The sequence below is a fragment of the Leptonychotes weddellii genome, chromosome 5 (assembly GCF_054177405.1).
Source record: "Leptonychotes weddellii isolate Sample4059 chromosome 5, ASM5417740v2, whole genome shotgun sequence".
Lineage (NCBI taxonomy): Eukaryota > Metazoa > Chordata > Mammalia > Carnivora > Phocidae > Leptonychotes > Leptonychotes weddellii.
In genome coordinates this window covers 82811415-82825094 of record NC_138373.1, presented here as the reverse complement: position 1 = coordinate 82825094, position 13680 = coordinate 82811415, and the positions used below count along the sequence as shown (strand labels likewise).

The 13680-nt window shown below is 36.8% G+C and overlaps 1 protein-coding gene across 1 annotated transcript in view; it reads right to left on the bottom strand.

Annotated features, from left to right (window-relative positions):
• Positions 1-13680, bottom strand: part of PDE3A (phosphodiesterase 3A) — a 315847-nt gene that overhangs the window by 51275 nt on the left and 250892 nt on the right. Inside the window, exons 3-5 of the mRNA XM_081821315.1 lie at positions 11572-11829; positions 9487-9641; positions 3598-3722 (exon numbers count right to left, since the gene is read on the bottom strand). Coding sequence (XP_081677441.1) covers positions 3598-3722; positions 9487-9641; positions 11572-11829 — 538 coding nt within the window. The remainder of the gene's footprint in view (positions 1-3597; positions 3723-9486; positions 9642-11571; positions 11830-13680) is intronic.

Sequence of the window (13680 nt, the reverse complement as noted above, 5' to 3'; positions counted from 1 at the left end):
TTATGTTTGATATTTTAATTCTTTCCTTAAAAATTAAAAAGAAAAAAATACCAGGGCACCTGTGTGGCTCAGTCAGTTAAGCGTCCAACTGTTTCTTTCGGCTCAGGTCATCATCTCAGAGTCATGAGATTGAGCCCCACATTGGGGTCGGCCAAACTGGGCATGGAGCCTGCTTAAGATTCTCTCCCTCTCTCTCTGCCCCTCTCTGCCCCTCCCCTGCTCACGCTCTCTCTCTCTCTAAAAAAAAAAAAAAAAAGTAAAGAAAATTTTTAAAAATTAAAAAAATTTAGAAGTAAAAAATAAAAATACCTACAAATCTAGAAATGTTATGATTTCTGCCTATAATATTTGTTTGATAAACTCACGGTTTTCAAATTTATTTACTATTTTTATTAGGTCTCAGACCTCTTCTCTGCTACTACTTTTCTTTCTTGAATACATCCATCATAAACTCCTTCAGTTAAGATTTGGCAGGTGGTAAAGTTTTGACTTTCTGAAAATGTCTTAGTTCATTCCTATATTGCTGTGAGAAAGATGTGCAAGATGCACAATTTCAGGCTATTACGTTCTCTCAGAACTTTGAAGAAAGTGATTCTACTGTGTTCTGATGCCCTTTATATTAGACAGTTCTGCTCTCAGACTGACCTGTGTTCTCTGAAATTTCCTTTTTCTTTGGCTGACTGTAAGATTTTTTTTTTTTAATTTGGTGTTGTGTAGTTTTGCTATTTTGTGTCTATGTCTAAATTTTTTTTTTCCTTTACTCTGCTTCTCCTCAGTTTATATCCCCTATCCTCTACTAAAACTATGATTATATTATATTGGATCTTTCTTATATTTTTTAAAAATCTTTTACATCTTCCTGTTTCTCATCTATGCCACATTCTGGGTAATTTCTTCACATTCTCTGCTCCCCAGTTTACTATTTCTCCCTCCAGGAGTCCATTATTCCATTTAACCTATAGTATTTCCTTGATTACATTTCCAGAAGTTATATTTAGCTGCTCTGCAATTACGTCTTCTCTCATTGCTGTTACTTTTTATGACATATTTTTCTTTAAATATTTGTATATTTTAGAATTAAAGTATGTAAATATTTTAGCATTTAAATATCTCAACCATTTTAGAGATCTGTAAAATTGCTTTTGTTTGTTTGTTTCTATCTCATGGTGTTTAGTGATCTTGGTTGTAAGCTGCAATTTGTTTGACGTCTCATGGCCCTTAACTGGTGGTGCTTTCCATCTTGATGGAGTCCCAGATGAGTCTCCGTATTACTGAGGTAATCTGCATTTGCCCTCAGGGCCACCCAGTTTAAGTATTTGCCCACATTGTCCTGTTCTTGGCCCTGACTGAAACACAATCCTACTTCTCAGGTCATTAATAACTTCTAAGTTATAAGGCTTAATGAACATTACCAAAGAGCAGAGAGGACCAGATAAGTCTTTGGAAAACCAAATTATTTTTAATGGTGACTGTCAATGATGCAATCCTGACAGTATCATACTTTCTGGAGGAAGATTTAAGTGAAGTTAGCACTTAAATGATTCCAAGAAAGAGTCACCAACATAAAGTAGATGATCAAAGGGGAAAGAAAGTACTAAATTTTCTAGAGGTAAGAAACAACAGAAGAGTTGTACTTCCTCTAAAATGAAAAGTTTATATTTCAAGGTGGTGTCCTGAAATATTAGTGGAATGAACGTGAGTACCATTTCTCTAACCCTCATAGACTCGTCGCCATTTTGAGGACTTCTGCTTCTGGCTATGATGTGGTAGTTTATAATAAATCCATGCTTCTTCAAGAAGAAGAAGAAAAGTTGACTTAAAAAAAAAAGCTTTCAAGGCAAAACAATTCAGAGGGACTAGGTTCCCAGAGAGAGCAGAAATAAGATACCCCCAAAAGGGTGAGCCAAAGTCCTATGAACTGTTCTTCCCTTCACAGTATTATTTACTGACCATTATTAGCATGGAGCAAAAGGCTAAGAATCTAGGCAGAAGGATGCAGCTATTAGGGAAGCAAGTCAGCAGAAATTTTAGCAATGTCACGAGGCTAATGACACAAAAACTGGAGTTTGGGACTGCCGCCATGGTAGCCAGAACATGAATATCTAACAGCCCAGTGAGAAGGGGGTGGTTTTTCCCTGGAGCCATTTGGAAAATTCTTAAGCTGTATAAAGGCAGAAGATTAAGAACATAAGCAGGAAGCTACTGAAAATCTCATTAGAGTTTTCTACACTGCGCAGAGGTAAAAACTTCGAGTCAGAACATTCCAAGAAGAAGAGGTCATAATAAATACCCAGACTCTCAAGTGAGATTCTAGGAGGGGGCAATCTGGCAACAGAATCAGACAAAAACTATATTCCAGTTTTTTTTTTTTTAAAGATTTTATTTATTTGACAGAGAGAGATACAGCGAGAGAGGGAACACAAGCAGGGGGAGTGGGAGAGGGAGAAGCAGGCTTCCCGCGGAGCAGGGAGCCCGATGCGGGGCTCGATCCCAGGACCCTGGGATCATGACCTGAGCCGAAGGCAGATGCTTAACGACTGAGCCACCCAGGCGCCCCAAACTATATTCCAGTTTTGAGTCAGCACAGATTCTGATTAAATGAAGTATTCTTTATCTAAATCATTCACTTTCCTACCTGAAATTTTACTGCTCTTAATTTTGATATCGATATTTAGATATTGATCTAAATCTATCAAAGAAATCTATATAAATCTAGAAAGATCCCAGATATCATCCCAGATGGGAGAAATCACATCAAATTTCATTTTGTAGCAAACTTTAAGGCAAGGGTCTTTTGGTTGTTGACCTGTGGGCTTTTCCAAAGGGCTCTCAAAGATCCTGAACTGTATTTTCTCCAAATTTAAATACCTCTTCCTTTCAGTATATATATATACACACACTAAATATATATATATATATATATATATATATATATATATATATATATATATATATATACTGAAGGCTTGGAATCATTTAAGTGCTAACTTCGCTTAAATCTTCCTCCAGAAAGTATGATACTGTTAGGACTGCATCATTGACAGTCACCATTAAAAATAATTTGGTTTTCCAAAGACTTATCTGGTCCTCTCTGCTCTTTGGTAATGTTCATTAAGCCTTATATACGTGTGTGTGTATATATACACACACACATATATATATGAGGGGGTGAGTGGCATAAAGAGTTGCTTTGAAAAAACTAGTAAATTAGAGTAAATGAAGCATTCCCTTGAACTCCTGAAAGATAATTTTAACAAACACTAAAAATAAAACTGAAATTTGGGAAGTACATCATTAGCTTTTACATTATAAGATGATGCTTCCAGAGGTTATCGTAAATGGTGACACTGATTTCCTACTCATCCAGTAAGTTTAAGACAGGGTATCTAGCATAGCAAACTTGAAAGAATCTATATCATCACATAAAGTGGAAATTTAAGGAACTAATTAGTTATTGAGGCTTTTTCTTCTTAGAACAGTCAAACCAAACACATCCAAGTATGGATCCTCAGAATCTTGTTTCACCACTTAAGATTTAGTTTATTCCATGACTACACATTCAGTGAGTATGAACTCTTTTCCCAACATATTACTAACCTGGTCGATTTGGCTTTTTTGAGTTTACATGGTTAGCTGCAGAAACAGCATAGGATGAAGTGAAGGATCTGCTTTTGGTGAGGGTCATCATCACTGGGTTATTCCAAGAATCAGGACTAACAGCACTATAAAGACAGAGCATAAAGAAAAATGAAGAAATTATTCATCAGTTATTGGGATAGATCTTGCCAGAATGCAATCACCATTTCCATAATCGGTTTGCCAATCTGAGTCACGGTCCAGGTTCAGTGACAGGACCACTTTACTTCCAAATGAAAGAATAAGTTATCTGAGCTCAGTTTCTGCTGCAGCGAGACAAGTTAGGCCTCAAACATACTGGGTTGATAAAAGAGGAAAGAACTTTCCTATTTATCCAGTTAGTAGGAACCAGACAATTCTTACTGTATTACTGTAATCATGTTCCTCATAGATCTTCTAAACTTTGATAAATGTATTAGTTAAGATGCAGGGGAACCTACATTAGTTATGAATGTCATGATGCTCCCTTTATGCTCTTTACTATTTATTATTCTTGTTGTATCTAAGTTAAAAAATTAAGTGCTTATGAAATATTCAAAGACAATATTCTTTGCAGTATTTTCTTATGAAGGAAGGGTTAGCAATAGGCTTTTAGCCTACAATTTCTTTTACTGGCAATACCCTGGAAAGAAAGGGATGATGAGCCAAATCCCCTTGTAGATATGCTATTGATGGACCCTGCTGATAAACACACTGATACTATTTACTGGGAGAAAGGTAACGGACAGTGAGTCTTCATCTAGAAAGTGCTTTTATCAGGATATCCTTGGTTATTATTGTAAATAAATCTGGAATTAATGGATCTATGGAAGTTTGGGGAGGAGAACGTTACACACCCATGTAATTAATAGGATATAAATTTTGAAGGTGTTCCGCACCAAAATTTATCTGCATGCACTGCTCTAAACCTTATGTTAAATCTAAAACAGAATCCACTGAAATTTGAGAGAGAAAAGAATCCAGGAAGTTGTGTTGACAATCTTGGAATCCTCCATGGGAAAAATGCTTGGTCTGTGTTTTGCTAACACCTGTGTGCTACCAAACATTAATAAACTTGGTACTGGGTAAAATCTACAATTTGCGTGAGTATAGTTTGACAATGTGACATTCCGCCAATTTTATACCAGCACTATAAGCAGGATGTACCTGGTCTGTCTGCACGGCTTATTGTAAATAAACCTGAATTGATGGAATTATGGAGTCATGAATGGTGAATATTTGTCATGTAAGATGTATAATCAATAGAATAATTTAAAGATGTTCCATAACCAAAGTGGCTTCCTCTGCTCAAGCAACATTATGCATGCATTGCTTAGAATTCTGCATGTTAAATATAAACTAGAACATGTGCTAATGTGGAATAGAAGGACTTTTTTAGGGTGCTGCACTGTTTCATACCTCTTGAAGGGAATAATGTGGAGCATGTGCTTTGCTATAGCCCATATCCTCTGACTATTAGTAAATTTAGGAATGAATCAGATCTATAACTTGTGTTGAGTTCAATTTAACACTCTGACAAATATGTTACCTCATCTCTTCTCATTTTCCTTTTCATATTTTTCAACTGTTGACTCAGGCATTTAAAAACTTCATCTTTTCTCCTAATTCTACTAACGGTTTATAAAATAAATAATAAAATAAATATAAATAATAAAAAAAGACATTTGAAATACAGAATGAACTCCAGCAATTACCAATGAAGAAAAGCACACTAAATAATATTGGTTTCATATTCTTCTTGAAATCTCATTCTAGCCATTTATTTCAAAAATGCCTAGAACTTGGAAACAATGAAATCAAATAAAACTTGGAACCTGGATAGATAACTACACTAACTGCTTCCTTACAGCGCTGTTCCCTTTCAACTTCTTTTGCTGGACTGAATGACTTACAAGATTTACTGTGAAAAAATTTTCTGCAGTATACATGTGACCTAGGAGTTTTAATTTCTTAGTACATAATACAGTGAGTAGGTTATTACTTTTCTATGTAGACTTTTAAAAGAAAAGACCTTAATATTAACTGCATTTTATTATAGTTATGTATTTAATTAATATCACAAAAAGTTCCATTATGAAGGCTAGCCTGAAAAATGCCTATTCCTTTTTTAATACAAACATTTAAAATATGTTAATTTTGAAAAGTTTTATAGAGTACCTTTAATAGATGGGAAATTATATATTCCTTCTTCATATAATATTAATTTACTAAAATACACATTAATAAAACAATAACTCAATATATTTATGTATATGTAGATAGACAGATGTGTGTATGTGTATTTGCCTTATAATTTCCTGGCATTTTAGAATATATTGCTTTCTGTGATCCTTGCGACAATTTTCAGCTTTGTATTGACCCTCACCTTCTTGATTCCTGTTTAGATCTCATGAATATGTATGTAATAATTTGGGTATTGGAGATCAAAGTAGCTTAGGGAAACCTTTACTTAGTCACTTCATTCTGAAAAAAGGAAAATTTTCTACATGTCTTCTGTGGAAGATCTCAATCCCCTTCCACAAAAGTAGATTTGATAATCTTAGTTCTACTCGTAACAACTTCATCCTAGGTCTGAAAAGTCTTACCAGATCCTGAGGTTTTTTGTTGTTGTTGTTTGTTTTTAAACCAAGTTTACCGCCTCCTTTCTGCCTACCATACAGAGGCAGGGGACAGTTCCAAGGCTGAGCTGGAATGACTAGAGTATGATTTATTTCAGACTTTTTGATTTATCTCAAGCCTATTTTTTCTGAAGTACCTACTGGTATGCTTCTACCTAATGCTTCTACCTCCCCACTGTGCCACAGTTCCCTTCTCCTAAGGATTCCTTGCAGTGGGTACCTAGGCTCAGACAAGGACCTGCTCCTCAGGACACGCATCTCTGGGTGGCAGGGCCAAGGTCCTTCTGTTCTTCAGTCCAGTGTCCTTCCTATGCAGCTGTAGTTAAAACTACCCAGGAGCCAATCAGCCAGCTAAATAGCAAAGGGCATGTAAGCTGAGGGCTGCTCCTAATTTTCACTTCCCTCTCTTGTTCTTTTGATCACTGCAGTCCTCAAAGTCCTCAAGAGAAAGACACACAGGAAGAAAGGAAGAAACAAAAGGGCTGATGGGAAAAAAACTACAAGGGCTAAACCTCAAATCAGTTTTGAAATCAATCAGTAGTGTTACCAATCGGTCTCCTAAGTGGAGGTTTTAACTTTGGTTTACACTCAGGGCTGGAGGTGATCTGTGGCTATCTTTCCACTGTTTTCCCCCGTGACAAAGAAGGAGTCAACCAAAACCAGTTGTATTTAATGATGGTACCATTGCCACTTATATATGGTTTCCCCTCCAGTTCTTCAGAATGAATTTCATTTCTTCATAATGGTGAAAATTTGTATCATTTTCAGATTTTATAAACAGGACATTTATAGGACAGTGAAATAAGGAATTAAATTAGACAGGGGGAAAACATATCCTCAGGCAAAACAGCTGTAAGTATTTCTTGGACAAAGAAAATGCGTGGGATTGGACGCTCTTCCTTATCTATTTTGAAAATATTTGATTATGAGCATTTATTTCATCAAGCAGGATGACAGGATCCCTAGGAGTTAAGCTCATAAAAGTTCTTGAAACCTTCTTCGTGATAATTTCAATTACAGTCCCTAATGTCATTTAACTAAGAAGAAAAAAGTACGAGAAATGAGATTTGACCAGAAGTAATAAACGATTACAGAAAGAAAGGAGACGTTTATGCACAAATGGATTTTTGGCAGAGTCATTGTATGTTAAGGAAATCACGGAGCATTAACTATTCTATGACAGAAATCTTGACAAGGTGTGTTGGTAAAATAGCCTCTCTAAAGATATACGCTGAGAACAAAATTCATTTTCTTAAGGAACAAATATTTAACGAGGATCCACTATCACTTATCAGTATTTGCTGCTGTAGACACTGATAACGGTCAATATTTTCAAAGGAAAATATCACTAATGACCTATAATTTCGACCTTCAGGAAAAGTCCACGAAACAGATTAGGTAACCTTCTCCTGTGGTGGCGTTTGACATTTTACAAAAGCCCAGGTAATCAGATGGAGTCAAAGTACACTGATACGTGAAAGAAAGAATCATTTGAGTTTGCTTCTGATTCTACAGGTTCATTAGATTATCCAAGTTAATATGGAAGAAACCAGTTACACGTATTTTTAAATGGCAAAGCAAGAAAAGTTAGTGATCATTAAACTCATGATTTGAAATGTTTCCATTTCTCTGCCAGTCTCAAAATGGTGCTTTATTTATATTCAAGCCCAAGATCAGGAGAAAATTACTTCTAATATTGCCATCATGGAGTTCAACAAAGATGTGGTTATTTTTCAGTCATTAATAAAGCTGATGCAAATATTTCAAAAACCTGAAATCATATGGGAAATGTTCTCAAAATTATTGAATTCATATAAAGCATGCTATTTTTATCCTAACTAGAAAAGGACAAACACAATGGTATTTCCTCCAAAATTCTTTCTAGATCTTGGGGCACCTGGGTGGCTCAGTTGTTAAGTGTCTGCCTTCGGCTCAGGTCATGATCCCAGGGTCCTGGGACCGAGCCCCACATCGGGGTCCCTGCTCCATGGGAAGCCTGCTTCTCCCTCTCCCTCTCCCTGCTGCTTGTGTTCCCTCTCTCGCTGTGTCTCTGTCAAATAAATAAATAAAATCTTTTTCTAAGAAGTTGTACTCTAGGGGCTCCTGGGTGGCTCAGTCGTTAAGCTTCTGCCTTCAGCTCAGGTCATGATCCCAGGGTCCTGGGATCGAGCCCCGTATAGGGCTCCCTGCTCAGCGGGAAGCGTGCTTCTCCCTCTCCCACTCCCCACTGCTTGTGTTCCCTCTCTCATTGTGTCTCTGTCAAATAAATAAATAAAATCTTTAAAAAAAAAATTCTTTCTAGATCTTAACGCTGTCTTTCCTTTAGCTTTGGTAATTCTGACTTTTAAATCACGCTGTAAAATTGTAATTAATATGCTAAATAAAGTTTGTTCTATTTTTAAATTAAGATATAATTGACATATTAGTTTCAGGTGTACAATATAGTGATTCGATATTTGCATATATTATGAGATAATCAACAAAATAAGTCTGGTAGCATCCATCACCACACAGTTACAAAAATATTTTTCTGGTGATGAGGACTTTTAAGATTACTCTCAGCAACTTCCAAATGTGTGATGCAGCATTATTAACTATAGTCACCATGCTGTATGTTATATCCCTGTGACAATTATTTAAAGCTGAAAGTTTGTACCTTTTGACCCCCTTTACCCATTTGGCACACCCCACCCCACCCCCAGCTCCTGTTTCTGGCAACCACCAATTTGTGCTCTAAATAAACTTTAGATTACCAAATGTTTGAACATATCCAGATGCTCTTAGGATGACGATCTACTTTTTGATCTGATCTTTCGCCTTTCATATAATGTAGGAGAACTGATCTGGTGGGCTGGGGGGAATCTAAAAACAATTTGCAGATGTCAGGTTGGATGCCTTTGATTTCAGAATCTCAATATCAATCACAGTCTAGATAAAATCTAGCTCACCACTACTCTGGGCTTGCTCACCTCTTCCCATCCTCTCACCCTGGCAGGCATCACCCCAAGTCACTGTTTCCATTTATATTTAAGACCAAGCAACACAATTTAAGCCTAATTATCTGATGTTAATCCATACAGTGCTTTGCATTTAAAGCATATACCTTCTTCATTTTCAAAGCTGGCCTCCAACCAAACATAACTGGTTGGGCCACTTTTCCTCTGTAATTTATAATTCCTTTTGGTAAGTAACTTCTCTAAGAGATGTGAAACCAACAGGAGCATAGCCTAACCTTGATGAAGATGCTTCATGTAGTTTGATGCTAGCGCTCCGGTCCCTCCGTACTGGGGCAGGCTCCAAAGTGGGTAGGCCTGTGGCTGAGGTGGTGGTTGTCCAAGTTGATGAAACCCGTCTCAACAAACCAGGAGGCAAACTCCTTCTCAGGCGCTAGGAAGGAGGAGTGTTGATTTTATCACCAAGCATATTTTTGATCACTCATTATAAAATACAATGGAAGAAAATGGGTTTTTAACTGGAAGTGAATTTATTAAACCATATTGGCTGAATATTACCTGTCTGAAAAGTGGGTGCTCAGGAGTTCAATAAAAGAATATTATAAAATTAACATTTGGGGATCTTCATTTACATGATGATTGTAATATGGAATTATAGGAATGAAAGTCACTTACCTTTGGGAGAACCTTTGGGAAAACTTAAAACTTTATCAGTTCAATGGGATATACACGCTTATCCATGTATTATATTAGTTATTATGAGCAAAAGTTTTCCCTCAAAGTCATCTGTTTGGGGCATGGATTGATTTTTATCATCTTGCAAAACAGTCTCCACACCAAAGTGTTTATTAATATAATTTTAATTTCTTGATTTGCAAAAGGCAGGAGCTGAATCTAAGAGTGTAACTCACAAAATGCACCACTTTTCTTGTGGCTAGCAAGACTTAGACATCAGGCATAAGGGTAATATCATCAGTACCAACTCTTCTTAACAGAGGAGTCTGCTGGTTGACCTGCAACCCTCTCATTACTATTTCTTCTCCTATGATATCCCAAACAGGATATGTGGCATCAATGTTAGAGAGGCAAGATTCTGAGCTTACCAGGATGAATACCAGCACTCTAAAGAGGGTCTTCACCTTAAAAATTAAAGTGAAGGTATTCTTCTGATACAACTACAGCAATATGGTTATAATAAGTAGAAGCTCAACCCATTTTTATTTGTGGCTAGCTATTCCTAGCAGACCAACCATGTAGACATTCTTTTCAAAGATGCATCCTGGCCTCCTGAAGATAACAAAAGCTTTTGAGAAGTATATGGCACCTTGAGGTTCAAGAATAGCTCAGATACTAGTTTCCCGTATTTCTTAAAGATCTGAATATGCATCTTTGAAAGTAATTCAATAGTAAGAGAAAAGGTCAAGCACTGTAAATACCAGGACTGATGCCTGAAAATCTCACTAACTTCATGTCTATTTTGAGGCTGAATGGAACCAGTTAATCTCTCTCCATTCCTTGACTGTCACATCATGCTTAGCCATACCTTTCTCAGAGACTAAGATGTTCAAAAAGAATCATGTAAATACCTAATTGACAAAGTTGTGTGAAACACACATTCCTCAGATAAGAGACTCACAACAGCTAATTCATGGGTGTTACTGACTGACCACCAGCTTGAGGGGACAGATGCCTGTTTACCAAACAGATAACTGTGCAGGCTGTGCTGGAGAGGACTTAAATTCTGATTTGTTTTCAGTCTTTAAAACAACCCGTTTTCAATTAATGCAAGGTCTAAGCTGGGTATAGGATCCCATTTCCTACAGCTTACATTTGTAAAACTCTTATATCTTACACATAAAAAGAAGGAATTTACAAATCACTAAGGCCATCTTTTACTTTAAGCAATCCAAAATCAATTAAAACTGCTTGAGTTCAAAACTTCTTGGATTTGGGAAAGCCAGGAGGGCACTGTGAATGATATCACACAAAGAAACCATGAGCAGCGGATCTCTGGATTTCAGAGGGCAAGGGATTTTAAAAAGAACCCACACTAGAATGGGAGCAGGGACTTTTGCCTGCCCCCCGCCCCTCACTGCTAAATCCCTATCCCACAAAACAGAGCCTGACATATAGACATAAAAACTTCTTCAAAGTCGGAATTAAAAAAAGGTAAAACTTTCATTTACAGAAAGCTATGTTTAAGTCTTTATGTTTAAATTCTTATTACTTTGATCACCATGACCAACACATCTTCAATGAGTCACTGACATGACTCTGCATCTGGGTTTGAGGGTAACAAGAAACAGACCTAGAAGGCGAAAGAAAAGATTTAACCTTTGCAGGGATAGGTCATTAATACCTACCTTGGGAATAGCCAGCTTGTCTTTTTCAGAGCTTTCCTCAGAATCAGAACAGGTGTAATTTTCACTGAAGGAAACAACAGGATTCATGCGGGGCTTGTGAATAGCCTGGAAGGTGAGCTGGGTGTTGAGCAGGTTGCTCACGGCCCTCAAGGATGTGCACACGTTGGGGGGCAGTGAAGGGTCTGCCAGGAGGTCGGTAATGAGGCCATGAGCCTCACCCATCACGGCAATATCCACAGTAATACTGGTTCCTGAGGACTGAGACACCAAACAGAGGAACAAGTGAGAAAAGGCCTGAAGCTGAGGCACACACACTAAAATGGGGCTCTTTCCAAAAAATGGGCTGATTGACTCTTTCAGGTTGTAGTAAAGGAACATTCAAATCACATTTCTGTTTCAAATTTTGCCAAAATTTGCCATGGCTTTTGCCATTTTTGTGTTCCTGGAATGTTTTTTGATGTTAGAACTTGGAGAGGGGTAGGACATATTTGAAGAAATTAAAAAGATAAACACTAGTTTTTGGAAGTCAAGAAGTTGGGGCACCTGGGCAGCTCAGTCAGTTAAGCCTCTGACTCTTGGTTATCAGCTCAGGTCGTGTTCTCAGGGTTGGGAGATGGAGCCCTGCATTTGGCTCCTCGCTCAGTGGGGAGCCTGCTTGAGATTTTCCCTCTCCCTCTGCCCCCACTTGTGCTCTCTCTCTCTCTCTAAAATTAATAAATCTTAAAAAAAAAAAAGGCAAGAAGTTTCAGAGAACTGGAAAAAACTTTCTATCAGCCACTCCTTATGAAGAGCTCAACATTTTAATGCATATTATTTAGAAATTTCATTCTAAAAGTTTAACATTAATATACTGTAAACTTTTAATTTTAGTAATGTTTTAATGTTTAGTAATTTTTGGTAAAATTTTAAAGTAATTTAAGTCTTTTAAGCCTGGTATATTGTAGTTATTTTTTTTTTAAGATTTTATTTATTCACCTGAAAGAGAGAGAGAGCACACGAGGGGGAGGGGCAGAGAGAGAGCCAAGGCAAAGGTCTTCAAGCAAAAACAAAGCAATATTCATGCCAGTAAGAAGTAAATGATCCATACTGGAATTGGCTAAGAAACCAAAGTGGACATTTTTACTATTGAAAAAGTATACTTTAACGAGGTATACTTAATACGGGAATGAAATCAGGTCTTTGCTACACTGGCTTTCTGATTCAAGACTAGAACTGTACAATGGTCAAAAGTTGCATCACACATAGAAGTTATCACCACTTTTTGGCTCAAATAACTAAAGGCTTCAATGAGGCATAAAATCTAAAACCAACAATCAGATTTGCTTGCCACAAAATTGCCAAGACTAACCACACATGACAGATGGGCCCCTATTTCAATAAGCAGCAGTCAAGTTATAAAGACACAGGAGAGTCCAAGGAGTAACTATTAAGGAATTTTAGGGGAGAAGGGCTTTGGTTGATAGCAGAGTTTTTTCCTCAGATGATACAAAATACGAAAAAGAGTGACTCACACGGAGGGTATTGCCATACCCTATCCAACTTTGAAAATAATGTAACTAAATTTCTAAGTATACCAATAAATACTCAGAGATATTCCATTTAACTGGTGAAATCTTAGTGAATAAATAGTAAAGGTTAAGTTTATATGAAAGCCACTTTAAAGGAAAGTCTTAAGCTAACAGCCTGAAATCATCTTTGAGTGCAGTAATGAACTATACTAAAGCATAAAACCACAGTTGAGTCTTTTTATGGTAGAGCTAAAACAAATCTTTTCCTTTTTTTTTTTTTAAAAAGGGACCAAGCAATATAAGACATTCTACTTTGCAAGCTCTCCTTATAATATTTGTATTTAACATTTAATAAGATGCAAGTATAATTCCCTGAACATTATTTAAATGACAACCAAATTTGGATCGCTACCTTTAAATAGAAAATCTGGAATTTAAGTCTGATAAACAGTGAGGAAAGTGTAGTTTTATATGTTAAACCAAAAATAACTGATTCCCTTGGTAAATCCACCACTTTTCAAAGCACCCAGTTTTTAAAATATTTTCCCTTCTCCCCATTATCTCCGTCCAGTCTACTTTACCATCTCTAGGGTGTGAATAC